At 36.2% G+C, this 16,723-nt stretch overlaps 1 protein-coding gene across 9 annotated transcripts in view; it reads left to right on the top strand.

Annotated features, from left to right (window-relative positions):
• The window catches only part of NF1 (neurofibromin 1), a 247,498-nt gene that overhangs the window by 76,476 nt on the left and 154,299 nt on the right, over nucleotides 1-16,723 (top strand). For 6 of the 9 annotated variants that reach the window (XM_060646729.3, XM_060646737.3, XM_060646735.3 and 3 more), the window contains exons 9-13: nucleotides 4,996-5,169; nucleotides 5,655-5,777; nucleotides 6,021-6,095; nucleotides 7,922-7,951; nucleotides 11,308-11,439. In XM_060646729.3, the coding sequence (XP_060502712.1) occupies nucleotides 4,996-5,169; nucleotides 5,655-5,777; nucleotides 6,021-6,095; nucleotides 7,922-7,951; nucleotides 11,308-11,439 (534 nt within the window). The remainder of the gene's footprint in view (nucleotides 1-4,995; nucleotides 5,170-5,654; nucleotides 5,778-6,020; nucleotides 6,096-7,921; nucleotides 7,952-11,307; nucleotides 11,440-16,723) is intronic. The other 3 variants (XM_060646731.3, XM_060646734.3, XM_060646736.3) reach the window with 1 other exon arrangement.

Consider the following 16,723-nt stretch of genomic DNA (forward strand, 5'->3'; position numbering starts at 1 on the left):
TTATTCCTCTCTCACCCTAGCTTCTGGCGACCACAAGTCTGCTGTCACTATGGGATTTGCCTATTCTGGACATTTCATACAAATGGAATCATGTAATATGTGGCTTTTGTATCTGGAACATCTGAGATTTTTGAAATTGGCTTTTATATATTTCTTAGTACGTTTCTAGGTTAAAAAGTTTAGATTTTTAAAATCTTTCTGGATTAAAAAAATGTATTATTTATTTATTTTTTTAATGTATTCTCTTTCCTGGGCATATTAGTTATGAGCTAACCAGTGTTAATGGTTGGTTGATACGTATCCTTCCATTCATATCTACTTGCTCGTAAAAACATTCCAATGAAAATACACGTACATGCATAGACTGGTGATTATATTTTAAAATGAAATCACACACACACACACACACACACACATATATATATATATATATATATATTTTTTTTTTTTTTCCCCTTTAAGTACTCTCTACAGCCAGTGTGGGGCTTGAACTCATGACCCTGAGACCAAGAGTCACATGCTCCACTGCCTGAGCCAGTCAGGAGCCCCAAAATGAAATCATTTTATACACATTCTGCAGCTTGCTTTATTTACCTTAGAGTGTATCTTGGCTCTTCCTCAAAATAGTTGTTAGAGATCTAACACATTCCTTTAAGTGTTGGATAATATTCTGTTACACTGATGAGCCTCATTTACTCAACCATTTGACGGTGAATGGATGGATTCTTAGATTTTTTTCAGGTTTTTGACTTTACATTTAATCCTTAAGTAAATATCTTTGTTCATATATTTTTGTTAACTGATGCTTTTAGTTCTGTAGACTAGAATTCCAAAACTGGGATTTTGTGTGAAGGACATTTGAATTTAAAATTTTTAATAGATATTTTTAGATTTACATTTCCCAATATTTATACCATGTCACATTTTCACCAATATGAATTAGAATGCCTGTTTTTCTGCATCCTCACCTGGACTACTTGTTTTTCAGTCTTTAAGGAGGTAAAAAAGAGCATCTCATTTTATTCATTGCATTAGTGAGGTTCAGGATCATTTCTGTTTCTAGGTCATTTGCATGTTTTCTTTTGCATGTCTGTTGATTCCCCCTCCCCCCCCCTTTTTTTTTTACTAGTCTCTTATTAATTTATGAGACTGTCTATTAGTCTCTTACTGAATGATACCACATTTGATTTAGAAGAATGTTTTATTGTTCTAAATTGTTAGTTTTTTTGGAGATTTAAAAAAATTTAATTGTGGTTAGAAAATGGTGGTACGTATTTGCTTTAAAAGTGTCCTGTGGTCATCAGAGTAGAATGTATATCATTTTTTAGGGTACAGAATTTAATGTAAATGTTTAAAACTGCACTTAACAACTGATCTGTAGTTCTCGAGAACTGCTGTAGGGGCTTGAAAGTCCCCTGTGAATATGCTGGGGGAAATGCTTAGTTTAGCTGTCTGAGCTCCCCTAGCCCTCAAGTAGCAGTATGCTCTGTTAGCGTGGCAGAACTCCTCCTAATCATTGGTAATCACGCCTAGGTCTTTATTATAAAGCAAGCAAAGAATAAACAACAAATAGAACCCTTAGCAGACTGGATTGGGCTTTTATTTACACATTGTTGATTGCAAACTATATGCAAAGTGGTTCTGTTTTTCAGTTTATAATTTTTGTTATTACTATTTTATTGTTTTTTTTACTGTATTAGGGAAGGTAGTATAATGGCTCCCCACAATAGAACTTTATTATACTTATGAAGCGCTAATGAGCTGCTGATCTGAATAGCTCTGTGGGACGGCCCTCCTTTTTGTGGTTTCTTAGGACCTTGCACAGCAAAGACTGCCATCTTTAAAACATAGCTTCTATGGAAGTTGCTTCTGTTCTGCTAGCCAGAAGGGAAAACATGGGAAATCATCCTGAGGATTTTGATGGGCCAGGCCTGGAAACATCACACTTTCATTCACATTCCATTGGGTAGAACTCAGTCACATGGCCATATTTAACTGCAAGAGAGCCTGAGAAATACATTTATATCCCCAGGAACCAAGGAATGAAGGAATTAGGGAAGACAGAGGGAGTCAAGGATGGCTTAGACTGCTGTCTCCCTAGAATTCCCAGTTATTTCTTTATGGGTGAAGAGCTGCATTTAAAGAGTACCTGTCCACTAGGAGAATAATGTGGCTATATGTGCTGCGAGAAGGAGTGTGGAACCTTAGTTGAGCTTGAAATAAGAATAGAACTTAGAAAAGAGAAAGAGATACAGAGTTGTTCAGGCCAGGGTGATCAAGAAAATGGATTGTGTACAAATGTTAAAGGTATGTTCAGAAAAGTTGCTTAGCCTTGAAGATGGAAAATTCATGCAGGCAGTGATAAGAAATGAGGATGAAAGGCAGATGTGAATAATCTGGAAGATACTGTGAGCCAGTTTGGGTTTAAACTTTATTCTTTAGGCAATGAGGAAAAGTCCAAAGTTTAGGGCTAAAGGTGAGATATGCAAAGTAGTGTTTTTGGTTGATAAAAGGAAAGTCTAAAGTGGGAGCTAGGTCAAAATAAATAGGAGTTTAGCTTTTAAAAATTTTATTTATATTCTGGTAAAATAACCCAAAATTTATCCTTTTAACTGTCTTTAAGTGTGCAATTAAATGGCATCAAGTACACTCACAGTGTTTTGCAACCATCACCATTATCTATTCGTGAACTTTTTTATGGTCCTCTTAGATTCTGTATGTTAAACAATAACTCCTCATCCCCTCCTCCTCATTAGTCCCTGGTAACCTCTATTCTACTTTTGGTCTCTTGGAATTGCCTATTTTAGGTACCTCATATAAGTGGAATCATACAATATTTGTCCTTTTACGTCTGACCTATGTCATTTAACATAATGTTTTGTAGCATTATCCGAATTTCATTAGTTATTATGGCTGAGTAAATATTCGTGTGTGTGTGTGTGTGTGTGTGTGTGTGTGTGCGCGCGTGTGTGCGTGTGTATGTATACCACATTTTGCTTATATCCTAGAAATTTCTTGTGTGCAGTGGTATTTCATTGTGATTTTGATTTGCATTTTCTTAAGTTTTTAAAAAAAGTTTATGTAAGTAATCTCTACACTCAATGTGGGGCTTGAACTCCTGACCCCAAGATTAATAGTTGGATGCTCTTCTGACTGAAGCAGCCAGGCCCCCTGATTTTCATCTTTCTAATGGACTAACCATGTTGAGCATCTTTTCATAAGCTTATTGGCCATTTGTATTTCTTTGGAGAAGGTGTCTATTAAAGTTCTTTGCCCATTTTTAAATTGAACTGTTTATTTTTTGTTGTTGAGCTGTTGGAGTTGTTTACATGTTGTAATCCCATATCAGATGTATGATTTGCACATGTTTTCTCCCATTCAGGTCATGATCTATGGTTTATGAGTTTGAGCCCTGCATCGGGCTCTGCACTGACAGCACAGAGCCTATTTGGGATTCGGTCTTTCCCTCTCTCTGGCCCTTCCCTGCTTGCACTCTCTCTCTCTCTTTCTCAAAATAAATAAATAAAAGCAAACAAACAGTAGCGTTCTCACTTTTAATTCTGGGTTTTGGTAATTTAGGTCTTCAGTCTTTTTTCTTAATCAGTCTAGATAAAGGTCTCTCAAATTTCTTAAACCATTCAAAGAACCAACATTAAAAAAAAAAAAGATTATTTCTTTAGAGAGGGGGAGAGAGAGAGAGTGAGCAGGGGAGGGGCAGAGAGAGAGAGGAGAGAGAGAATTCCATGCGGGGCTTGAACTCACAAACCATGAGATCATGACCTGAGCTGAAATCAGGAGTCTGATGTTTAACTGAGCCACCCAGATGCCCTGAGAGCTTTCTTCTTTTTAATGTGAGCATTTCCAACTATAAATTTTCCTCTTAGCGCTGCTTCCACTGCATCCCATTTTTGGTGTGTTGTGTTTTCACTTTGATCTGTTTCAAGATGTTTTCTAATCTGTGTTTTTTTTCCTTGACCATTGGTGTTTAATTTTCATATATCTGTGAACTTTCCAGTTTTCTTTCTGCTGTTGATTTCTAGTTTCATTGTGATCAGAAAAAAATATTTCATATGATTTCAATCTCTTTAAATTTGTTAAAACCTTTCTTGTAGCCTAACATATGGTCTATCGAGGATATTGTTCATGTGAACTGGAGAAGAATATATATTCTGCTGTTTGATCAGTTTAGCTTTTGACATGTTATATTTGAGAATTCATGTAAGTGGAGATGTGAGGTTTTCATTTAGGAGAAGAGCAGAGGGAGAAATGTGTTGATGAGCTGCAAAGAGGGCTTGAGATCACAAGAATGGACAACTTTTTGTGAGGAACAGAATGTAGAGCAATATTGGTATATCCTTAGAAGGTTGAAGGTTGAATATTGTCTGGAGTTTCAGAAAAGGATCGACAGTTTGGCATGGACCATGACTAAGGTAGTATAATATTTAGAAATATTTTGAAAGAGAATATGATCAGCTGAATTCAGGGTTGAGAAGTCAACTACCATGTTTGGGAAGGACTGTTTCTTAAGTCCTTTAATAATTCAACCAGGAGGGGCACCTGAGTGGCTCAGTCGCTTGAGCGTCCGACTTCGGCTCAGGTCATGATCTCACGGTTCGTGGGTTCGAGCCCCACGTCAGGCTCTGTGCTGACCGCTTGCTCAGAGCCTGGAGCCTGCTTCAGAGTCTGTCTCCTTCTCTCTCTCCCCCTCCCCTGCTCACGCTTTGTCTCACTGTTTCTCAAAAATAAATAAATGTAAAAGAAAAATTTTTTTTAAATAATACAACCAAGAAAGTGAAGAACAGATTCTGATTCTGGGGATTTGAGAAACATGTCAGTGATGACAACTACCTAAATTTTGAAATAAAAAATTGGAAATATCAAGTATGTGGTTTTAGAATATGATTTTTAGAGGCTGATCATTGGCTATATTATGAGACAAATCTGAAATGTTAGAAACTTGGCATATTGTCTCGTTTCTGTATTTGAATTCTGTAGAAGTTGTTTCTGGACAGCCTACGGAAAGCACTTGCCGGCCATGGAGGAAGCAGGCAGCTGACGGAGAGTGCTGCAATAGCCTGTGTCAAACTGTGCAAAGCAAGTACTTATATCAACTGGGAAGACAACTCTGTCATTTTCCTCCTAGTCCAGTCCATGGTGGTTGATCTTAAGGTAATTTGCTTTTTACTTCTCTACTACAAACTTTAAGAATACCTAAGGAAAAATAAACTTCCAATATTAGTATTATTATGCTAGATAGTTGTCAGAGATCATCGCTAACACCGAAGTTCTGAATCTTCTTTGATGATACCTTCGGAGGACCTGCTTTTGTTGTTTTTGGGTTACTCAGACTAAATAAAGTGGCTTAGAATTTGACGAAAACACAGAATTAGCCAGTTTTCTTAAGTTATCATAAACATTCAGACTTGGTTTTACAATAACGTAGAAATGAGGGCCTGAAAGGAACCAAACATGGTACAGCAAGCATTTTATCACCAATGAACCACAACGTTAGTGTTTTCTACTTCTTCTGGCAACTGAATGTTATTGCCCTCTGCGTGGATGCTGTGTTGATACTATTAAATACTAGTAAAAAAAAAAAAAAAAATACTGCATGACTGTTTAAAGGCTTTTGTTTTCTCTCGGGATTTTTATAGAACCTGCTTTTTAATCCAAGTAAGCCATTCTCAAGAGGCAGTCAGCCCGCAGATGTGGATCTGATGATTGACTGCCTTGTCTCTTGCTTTCGTATAAGCCCTCACAACAACCAACACTTTAAGGTGAGAACATTGGTTTTTATCCAGTTATGCTTACTGATGCTGTTGATCCTTTCTTTATAAATATGAAAAGACTATGAAGATGAATTGGTATTTCTCAATATTATACATTAATATTAATTTTAAGACCTTAAGAATGTATTCTGCTTTTTAAAAACTTTTTTTCTGTTTCTTTTATTCTCATTTGTGCTACAGGATATTTTTCTCTTAGAAATAATATATGATTTTTTTTCTTTTCCCCTGTAGATCTGCCTGGCTCAGAATTCCCCTTCTACATTTCACTATGTGCTGGTAAATTCACTCCATCGAATCATCACCAATGTAAGTCCAAAAGGTATTGCTAAATTACTTAAAATTTTTTTCTTCCTTTATTTCTTTACAAGAAAGACATTCTTGGTTTACAAAAGGTTTTGAACTTAGATATATGGTATAGGAAGATTTCTCACAGGTGATTATATCTAGTAATTGATATACAGTTGTATTTTTCATATTTAGTTTCATATTCAATTTGGCCTTCCTTTATTGAGGAAGGTGGAGTTAATAGGATCCTTTGGAAAGATTAAACCTGAAATATTTTATTTGCATCAAAAGCCCTTGAGAACAGTGCCACTGAGAATATAATTGAACATTTTCATCCCCAAACTGTTTTTTTTTTTTAGTTTATTTATTTCCTTAGATATGTTGGGGGGTGGGGCAGAGAGAGAGCTGGGAGAGAATCCCAAGCAGGCTCCGCCCTGCCAGCGCAGAACCCAATGCTGGGCCCCAACCCACGAACCATGAGATCATGACCTGAGCCGAAACCAAGAGCTTGACGCTCAACCGACTGAGCCCCCCAGGTGCCCCACATCCCCAAACTCTTTACATATTATTTTAATATTTCTAGCCTTTCCTCAGCATTTGATATGTTCTGACTTGTCACCTTACCATTTAAGTTAAAAGCAGTAACTAACAATATGTTGTAGGCCAGTATGGTACATTTAGAATGGTGAGATAATATTTGATTGTACTTTTTAGTCTTCCTTAAACACGTGAAATATTAACACACTTAAATAGAGGTATTGACATGATACAAAAGCATATCAGACAAAATAAGCAAGTTCATTAAGAGATACTTGTGAAACTTTGGACTCTGATGTGGGTACATTAAGTAGAAGGATGATGAAACCTTATCAGATTTGGACCATGAAGTTAAAAAATGCTGTTTTTCTGATTATGAAAATAATATTTTGAAGGTTCTCAAGTGTTATTTACCATAGCTCTACTTTTATCCATTTATGGATAGTCATAGTTATGTGTAAATTGGCCACATTTTTTCTCCCTCAAAAAGAACGTTAATCACTGATAACTTAGGTATATTTGTCCTCTTTGTAGGCAAATTCCACTTTAAGAGTGTATCGCTGATGAATTAAGAGTACCTCCCCACATTTATTTGCCTTGGATGCGTTGAGCTAAATGAAATTCTGCCCACTTTCTTTGCTTTTATCCATCCCTGCAGGGCAAGAATAACTGTCAATAGAGCTGACTAGTGACACGTTTCATTTTCTCCATGGGCGCTAGCATTCTGGGCAGGGCAATTCCTTGCTGTGCAGGACTATCTTGTGCATGGCCAGACACCTAGTATCCCTCATCCTCATTTCATTAAATACCATTGGGCCTCTTCCCTCCTCCCACCCCCAGACATTGTGGGCAACTGAAACGCCTTGAGGGAATGATATGTTCCTCACTTGAGTATCATTGGATTAAATGATAGGCGTAAATAACGTGAAATGCTATTTATCCCCGAAGGGAAACTTTAATGAATCTGATTGCAGATAAGGTATGTTTGTATTAAAAACTTACAAAATTTTTACTTTACTTTTGCCAGGGTAATGAGCAAGACATTGTATCCTTAATGTTTACTTTCAGGGTCGTTTAAGAAAAAAAGAGATGACTTCCCCCCCCCCCCAGGTTTATGTGTAATTCAGAATTAAAATATTATTATTTTTCTCCTTTGACTTATAATACTAAACACACTCCATTTATTAGAGTGGATGGTTTTACATAAATGCTTACAACTTGATTTAATAAACCCAAGTGTATACTTTTTTGATTCTTTGTGGCTAGTTACTTTAATTGTGAAATATTTTTGTCTACAATCGAATACATAGAGCACTTTCAAGCATGGACTTGGCACTGCTGTAAGTGGCTGGGCTGCTCCTTTGTGGGTTTAAAGCATGCCTGGAGTGGTACTTCGTGCATGCCTCCATGTACACGGTGAAGTGGTCGTGCGTCCTTCTGTGCTCCGCTGGGTACTGCATGTGTGAGGGCGCGGTGTGTCTGTATCGGAGGTCACGTCTGTACGAAATGAAAAACCTGTATCGACTAACTCGACCTTTAACGAGTAACCTGCCAAAAGCGTAAATTTGAGTCTATAAAGTATCTTCTAAAGGTATACTGTAGACAATGGGTACTTTATCTTATTATAGGATGTTTGATAAATTGTTTCTTGTTAGGGTTGGTGTTTTTGTTTTTGTTTTTTCTCCTTCCTGTGGTTTGAGGCTAATAGATACTGAATCTGAAGTACTTTCTGACTGAAAAGGACTATTTGTAAAGTAAATATGCAAATTTATGGAATTGACTATTACAGAGTCTCACTGAAGACAGTTATGGAAATAACTTTGTCTTGAAATCACATGAAGTTTTTCTGAGATATTTGGACTCCTAATCTTAAATTTATTCATAGTATAAAATTTCCTTTTCAATGATTCTTGGTTCAATACACCTCATAAGTTCCTGCCTTCCATGGTTCTTTAGCCAAATTCACAGATTTTGTTTCTTATTATCACATTCTCGAGTAAGATAAAAGTTTTACTGATACGTTTTTGAGGGTTATGTAGAAGTGGTAATGGTTTGTAGTTGGTTTTTTTTTTTTTTCCCTTCTGTGAAACATACTCATACTCCGTTCACAAGTACAGTGTTTAGGTCTAAGATCTTCTACTGTTTCTTCTTAAGAAATCTGCAAGCCTGTTCACTATTTGAATTTTATCATACTGTAAACATTTGTCAGCTTCAAATATGGTACTTCTAGTACGGTCACTTTTTTATTATGGCATGCTGTAAGAGATGAATTACAGTTATAAGATCTGTGTTACGTACTGAATCCTTACTGGCTTCCTTTGGGTTAAGTTAGGTATGTTGTTATAATTGGGAAACTAAAGAAATAGTAATACACATATCTGACCCAGGTATATTAGCCATCAGCGGAACATGCTGTGGCTAGTATGGTACTTAGTATTCACTCTGTTTTGTCCCTTATGGCAGTTTGTTGTAGTTTCCTTATGGGTAGCTCCCATACTGAGAATGACAGGACCTCTTCCTACCAAGAGGCTGGATAAGTTGTTCTCTCCAACACATTTGAAAATTTATTTAAGCAATCTCTTGAAGAATTGTCATAGTTTGCTCATACTATGTACTTGTAAAAGTATTGCCATTCGTTTGGCAATAAACGTAGTGTTTTTGAGGAAAAAAAAAAAGAATGTCTATTTTCGTCGACTAGTTTCAGAACGGACACATTTAGTACCTGTGTAAAACACTATAATTTTTACCAACCACATGATGTCTAGTTTTTAGTGCGTATTTAATTTGAAAGTGTATCTTCAACTTTTATATTAAAATGAATACATTTTTATATTATGAAAGTCACTAAATCATGAGTTAAAATCACATTATTTTATAAGATGCACCTGGTACCATGGTACAATTTCAACAGCTATTAAAGTAATGTAGTAGTTTGGATCAGGTGTTATATGGGATGCATTTCTCTTTCGTTAGTTTCTGACAGGATATTATGGGGTCAGGAGAGTTAGTAGGACCTTTATCTCATTGCATTTTGTGATTATTCAGCCTTTGTCTCTTTAAGCCGATTAATACAAGCTGTGTAAATTAGTAAATAAATGGAGATCAAGCTGTATTGATTGCTTGGGCAAGTCAAATGACTGAATTGACCAGAGTTTAAAGAATCCATTATATAACCAGACTAAAATTTGATCATTTGTTAGGTAGGAATGAGCTTATGTAGAGTGAGGGTTGAGGGAATAGCAGTATCAACCGTACTTTCCAAAGAGAGTAGTATTTCTTCCCTCACAGCTTTGGGGTCCCTTCCTAAATAGAGTTCAGTATTCAAGTTGTGTGTCGTAAGTTGATTGTATAATTTACTACCCAGTAAATAGAGTTTCGTAACCCATAGTTGTAGGTTAAAGTGATATAACTTGATGCTGCTGCCTAAAATACTCTGACGATTATGGGTGAAGAAATTAAAAGTTGAGAATTTAACGAGCTTAGTTTTGAGTGAGAAGGAACCTGAGATTAGGATATGAAGCTCTTAAATCCTCCGCCTGTGTTAATTCAGTCATTCTCTCACGTGTCTCCTCTGCAGTGGGAGTGTCATAAACTGGATGCCTGTGTAATAACCTATGTGTTAAGTGGTCCCGTATGGCTTGCGTAATCTCCATACATAGTGAACATTCATTTTTGTCCTGACCAATAGACTTTATAGTTTTATTCATTTTAGTAATACAGTAATTTTTTTTTTTTTTAAGTTTGTTTATTTGAGAGAGAGGGCATGCACAGGAGGGGCAGAGAGGGCGGGGGAGGAGAGAGAATCCCAAGCAGGCTTCACGCTGTCAGTACAAGGAGCTGGATGTGGGGCTCAAACTCACGAACCTGTGAGATCATGACCTGAGCTGCAATCAAGAGTCGGATGCTTAACTGACTGAGCCACCCAGGCATCCCCATAATATAGTAATTAATTTTAAAGTTACATTAGACACTATTCAAATAAAATAGTCACTAGAAACTAGAATCAGAGCTAAATGGGCGAAACTGACAGAGATATTTACATAAAATAATTACATCTAAACAATATTTAGCTATGAGCAGTTTGTCCTTGTGGTAATCATTAGTCTTTTCATGTATTATACCATCATTGCATATCAATTTAAGGTTATAGGTTTACTAATAGCTTTATCTCATTTACTAATTTTATGTTGTACCAATCACTGTTGTTTGTAGGCATATAAGTGATGGTTTGCCGCATAGTCCTTCAACATTGTGTTGAACCACTAATCTTTCTTAAAACTTTGATAATAGCATTCTTATGTGGGAGAATATATACTATAAATGCATATGTTTCTGAAATGTGTAAAAGTTAAACTTAAAAAAAAAAAAAGAAAAAGATTGGCTACAGAATTAGCTTTCTAAAGACTCTTTGTTTTTCAGATTCATTGGCTTATCAGTGAGAAAAGATAGTCTCATATGCCCATGCACATGAAGTGGCAGTTTGTCTCATGTTCATTATTATATTTTAAAATACATGTATGGTTCAGTGTTTGAATTAAAGATCTTATTTGAAGACTTTGGAAATCATGGTGTGTGTTTGCATGGTCCTAGAAAATTTTTCACGGAAGGCTAAAACCTAAGACTACAGTGTTAACCAGAGCATGTAACTCATGCATATTTATACTTTTCTTCTCTTATGGTCTCTGTTTTTCTCTAGTCTGCGTTGGATTGGTGGCCTAAGATCGATGCTGTATATTGTCACTCAGTCGAGCTTCGAAACATGTTTGGTGAAACGCTTCATAAAGCAGTGCAGGGTTGTGGAGCACACCCAGCAATACGAATGGCACCGGTAAGAGGAATCGTGAATTTTGAATTCCCCCTTCTTCCTATTGCGTTTTCAGTGTCTCTATCCTATTCCTGTTTTTTTGATTATTTTAGAAAATCAAATGAGTCCTTCCTTTTCTATAAGTATAGTGATATGTTGCATCCTGCAGTATTGTTGCAATGCTAGCTAATGGTGTTTGTTTTTCACGATTTCAGTGAGTCGAACTTGTTTTTCTTAGAGAAATTTTCCCACAAAATGCTGTTAAAAATCTTAATTTCTTTTTCTTTCGTTCTCCTTTTTTTTTTTCCCTTACTTTCTTTTTGCTGTAACTTTTCCTTACGAATCAAAATATTTTGGTTTGCTCTTCATCTTTGGGGATGAGTAGGGAAGCTGACTCCTGGGTTAGAGTGAATGTTTCTACACCGTTTTTGCCCACTGGATGCTGGACACTGCACATAGGAAATTAGAAATAAAATGAAACATTTTTATCTAAAATAAAATATTTCATATTTCAGCAAATGTGCTATCATTCAGCAAATGATAGGCACTTTGATATTGAAGTTCATGTTTAAACTTAGTAAAAAGAGTCTTTTCAAATGAGGTATTCTAACAGATTAGTATTCTTAAATGGAATTTTAAAACTCATATGGAACCAATTGAAACAGACAGTTACAGGATCATAGAAGTCATTTCTTGGTATTTATGTATAGCAAGAGTATTCTACATGGCAACTCTTGACATTGATTGGTGGTGCTTTGTCTTCTGCTTCTTATTTTCTATTCTTATTGGCTGTTGTCGCTCACATGATCAGATGCCAACCAGTCACTGTTTTGCATGGCAGTGGGCTTCTGTGGCTGTAAGTATGATCCACTGTAACTACCTCAGAAGAGTCCTTGGTTTCTTTGACTTTTCTGTGTATAGTTACTGTTATAGTCACATCATGTCATTTCAAATGAAAACGTAGCATGTTTTTACCTATTGGAAAAACATTTTTTGGTAAAAATTGGTAAAAAATTTTTTCTGGTAAGTTAGCCATTTCACACTTATAATTTAAATAGCTTTCTCCTCTTTTCCCAAGTTTCCTTAGTCAATAAAATATTTTGGTTCAATACAATTGTAGTTCACTCTTATCCAGTTGTCAGTAGTTGTTTCTGAGGATTATTTATCTCAGATGTTCAAATAGAGAAGTTTGCTATACTGAATACTTTAGGATTATTTAGTCTAAGAAATTATAGCCAAAGAACATGGAAATTATGTTTTATTCAATAAAATAAATAAAACACAAACTATTTTTAGTTGACTTTTTGTGATGCCAAGTACTTAATTTTTTAAAAAATTGAAAATTTCAATCTAAGTTAATTGGAGGTAAACATAAATAATAGCTACTTAAATGTTAAATAACTAGACATCGTTTTACAAGTTGTCTTGGAAAATGACTTAAAATAATTGTTTAACCATTCATTCTAGATATCCTATAGTAAATAGAACTTTGACTTTTTAAAATTTCTAATTCTTCGGGCAGAAAGTTAATGGCCTTCAATAGTAGAAACTGGTAGAAAGTTAATAGTCACTTCCACTTTAACTTCAGTATCCACTTTACCAGCCATCTGCAATTTCACTTCCTGTGCATGAGGACTGAAAGAAAGTGAAACGAAATTAGTCCTTTGAACAAAGACAAAATTTGACTGGTAGTCTGAAAATGTTCCCTACATTTAGAAGTTATTTTACATCTTAGCCTTACTTATTAACTGATTCCAGGAGCAACATACTGTAGTACTGAAAGTTCATAAAAACCACAGCTAGACTTCTTTTGGTCCAAGGACACCTATGATAAGAATTGAGTTTTTATTTCCTATTATTCTCTGAAAGTGTCAGTATACATTTGATTTGTGAAATCATTCTTAAGCTGTTTACTTTCATATCATTATATATGAAATTTTGTGTGTATGTATGTGTATGAATATGTACTATATGTGTATATGAAGTTATACATAGTGGCTGAAGGAGGGTTTTCTGCCTGATATTCTTACCGGGAAAATTAATTAACAAATTTAATCTGAAATAATTTTTTAGAATAATAAAATTTTACTATTGAGATGATCTTTAAGGTGAATCTTTTCCCTTTTAAACCTGGTGCCGTGAACAGTCAGACAGTAAATGTGGAAATTCTGAGCTCTCCGACAAGCTGCCGGGCATAGTGTTAACACCAGGGAAGCGTGATGAGCTAAAAAGACAAGGCACTTACCCTCACAGAGATGCCAGTCTTGTAGCTCTTGCTTGAGCACTTCTTCTTCTTTTTTTTTTTTTTTTTTTTTAACGTTTATTTATTTTTGAGACAGAGAGAGACAGAGCATGAACAGGGGAGGAGCAGAGAGAGAGGGAGACACAGAATCTGAAACGGGCTCCAGGCTCTGAGCTGTCAGCACAGAGCCTGACGCGGGGCTCGAACTCACAGACCGTGAGATCATGACCTGAGCCGAAGTCGGACGCTTAACCGACCAAGCCACCCAGGCGCCCCGCTTGAGCACTTCTAGTAAAGAGCTCACCACAGGTGGCCCTCAAGACTGAAACATAGGAAATTTGTAATAAGTGGTTTAAATGTGTGACATCAGGGTTTCTCAACCTTGGCACTGTTGGCATTTTTAAATGTTGTAGGAGACAGTTGTAAGGGACTATCCTGTGTTCTGTAGAATGTTCAGCAGCATTTCTAGCCTCTACCACTACATGCCAGTAACACCACCCCGCTGGCTGCTGGTCTTGAAAAGCAAAAACGTCTCCAGACGTTTCCAGTTATCCCTCGGGAGACAAAACTGCCCCCAGTTGAAAACCGCTGTGTTAACATGATATGTTCAGTGCGTTGTCCTCATTTGCATTGCCCCAGATGTTGTGTCTGCTTCTTCCATAGGACAGCACTGCAGATATTTCAGTAAAGTTATCTTGAACTCCTGAGGTTTCTTTTTTTAAATATGATTTTAGAATTGGGAGGGGTTTAATTATTTCAGCTTTCTTTAAAAGCTTGTGGGCGTGTGTGTGTGTGTGTTTGTGTGTGCACGTGCGCACGCGTGCTGTTTGATCTGTTTTTACCGCTGAGGAAACTGAGGCACATAAAATGTTTAGTGAATGACAGTCATGATTAGTGAATAATTGCCATTCTTTCCAGTGCCTGTCCAGTTCTTTAGCTGTCTTACCTCATTAGTGCATTAGTTTGATCAAAGCAGGAGCTCCGTCTGGCTTGTCCAGCACTGGGTTCCTGGCCCCCCAGAACGCTATCTGGCACGTAGTAGGCATTTAGTGCATATGTGTTGAATGAGTGAAGTAATTTCTTTCCTGATTTGCTTTTAAACCTCTCCTCTTCTGCTTCTCTTCTGGAAAGGACTCAAGCTAACATTTTTTTTTTTTTCCAATTAAAATGACATATGAAGATCTGCTTTTAGTGTTGCAGATGTGGTATAATTGAAGAATACCATTAACCTGCTGTGTCTGCATATCGTGTTTCTACTAATAATATAGTCTAAGATTACATTGTTTTCTTAGATTGAGCTCTTCATCACTTAAACTCTTTAGCCTTAACATACACACAATGGGCCATAGTTTCTCCATTTTATACTTTGGTAATATTTTTAAAAGTTTGAAATATTTTTCTTAGCACTAATCGTTTACTGTTTTAAAACTTGGGTAGCCTATTAATGATAGCTGTATGAGTTTTCACAAATATGTGTGATTACTGCACATTTTGCTTCTAAAGGAGATATGCTCTTACATGCCTGTAATTTAGTCATAGTCTTAAATAAGGTGACAAATGGTTTGGGCCCTTAATAGACAGCTGCATACTCTGATTAATGAATTTATTCCTGGGCGCGACTGCTTCTCTTCTTTGGCCAAAGTGCATGTACTATGTTGGATTCTTACTAATATCTGCAGGATGGAAGGTCAATAAATTAATGGATGGATAATTTTTTTTTTGTTTACATTTCTGGTTGAAAATGTATTTCTTCTTTAGCATGCTGTTCCTCCTTTTATAGAACCCCCTAATGTCCATTAATTAAAAGGTATTTGAATTGAAAACTTTATTTAACCTTTTCAAGTCAGTGCTGGAACAGAATTTATATGCTGATTCCTGAGATGAAGAAATGACACAATTAAACTATTATTTACTGTTAGAAAAATGATTACCGAGTAAAAGATAATTATTAAATCTGTTAATTGTTCTCTGATCTGTGTTCCTGTGCACTTGGTTGTGTCAGGGAAGAACAGTTGCACTTAGTTACATCTTAGTAAATATTTGTTCCATGAGAGTTGATCACCTTGATCTAAGGTGTTAGCATGACTTAGAATGAAAGAATAAAGTTTAATGGGAGCAAACGGTAAAAACAGAATTGATTAAATGCATTTGGTAAGATATTTGCTGTGGGAATATAAATATGCAAGCAAACAGTATTTGAGTTTTGCTATTTCCTTTCTATATTGATATTCTTGAGCATTGATGTGGATGTTAGGTAGTAGTTCTTCCCCTTTGAGGACCAGAACCCTTCAGTGTCCTCAGGCATACTAACAAAGGCGTCTTACACTTAGACGTGGAGAATTGTGGCTGTGTGTTACAGATGTGCATCTCTGCTTTTTACCTTTGAAGGACAGCCTATTTACTTGGACATTTTTATTATGTGTTCATAGCTGCTGAATATCCTGTTATCTGTATATTTGCGATTTTTCCTAAGAAGCCATACAGGTACCCAACAGGCATATGAAAACATGCTCAACGTCACTAAACATCAAGGAAGTGCAAATCAGAACCACAATGACATATCACCTCACACTAGTCAGACTGATTAGAAAAAAGACAAGAAATGACAGGTGTTGGCAAGGATGTGGAGAAAAGGGAACCCTTGTTCATTGTTGGTCACGATGTAAATTGGTTCAGCCTATGGAAAATGGTATGGAGGTTTTTCAGAAAATTAAAAATAGAGATATTATACAGTCCAGTATCTCCACTCCTAGGTATTTATTTGAAGAAAGCAAAACACTGATTTGAAAAGACATGCACTGCTATGTTTGTAGTAACATTGTTTGCCATAGCAAGATATGGAAGCAACCTAAGTGTCCATTGATAGATGAGTGGGTAAGAAGATGTAGTTGTGTGTATACACACACACACACACACACACACACACACACACACACACTCTGGAATATTATTCAGCCATAAAAAAAGAATGAAATGTTGCCATTTGCAACAACATGGATGGACCTAGGGGGTATTATGCTAAGTGAAATAAGTCAGAGAAAGACAAATATCATATGATTTTAGTTG

Source organism: Panthera onca, chromosome E1 (genome assembly GCF_046562875.1).
Source record: "Panthera onca isolate mPanOnc1 chromosome E1, mPanOnc1 haplotype 2, whole genome shotgun sequence".
NCBI lineage: Eukaryota > Metazoa > Chordata > Mammalia > Carnivora > Felidae > Panthera > Panthera onca.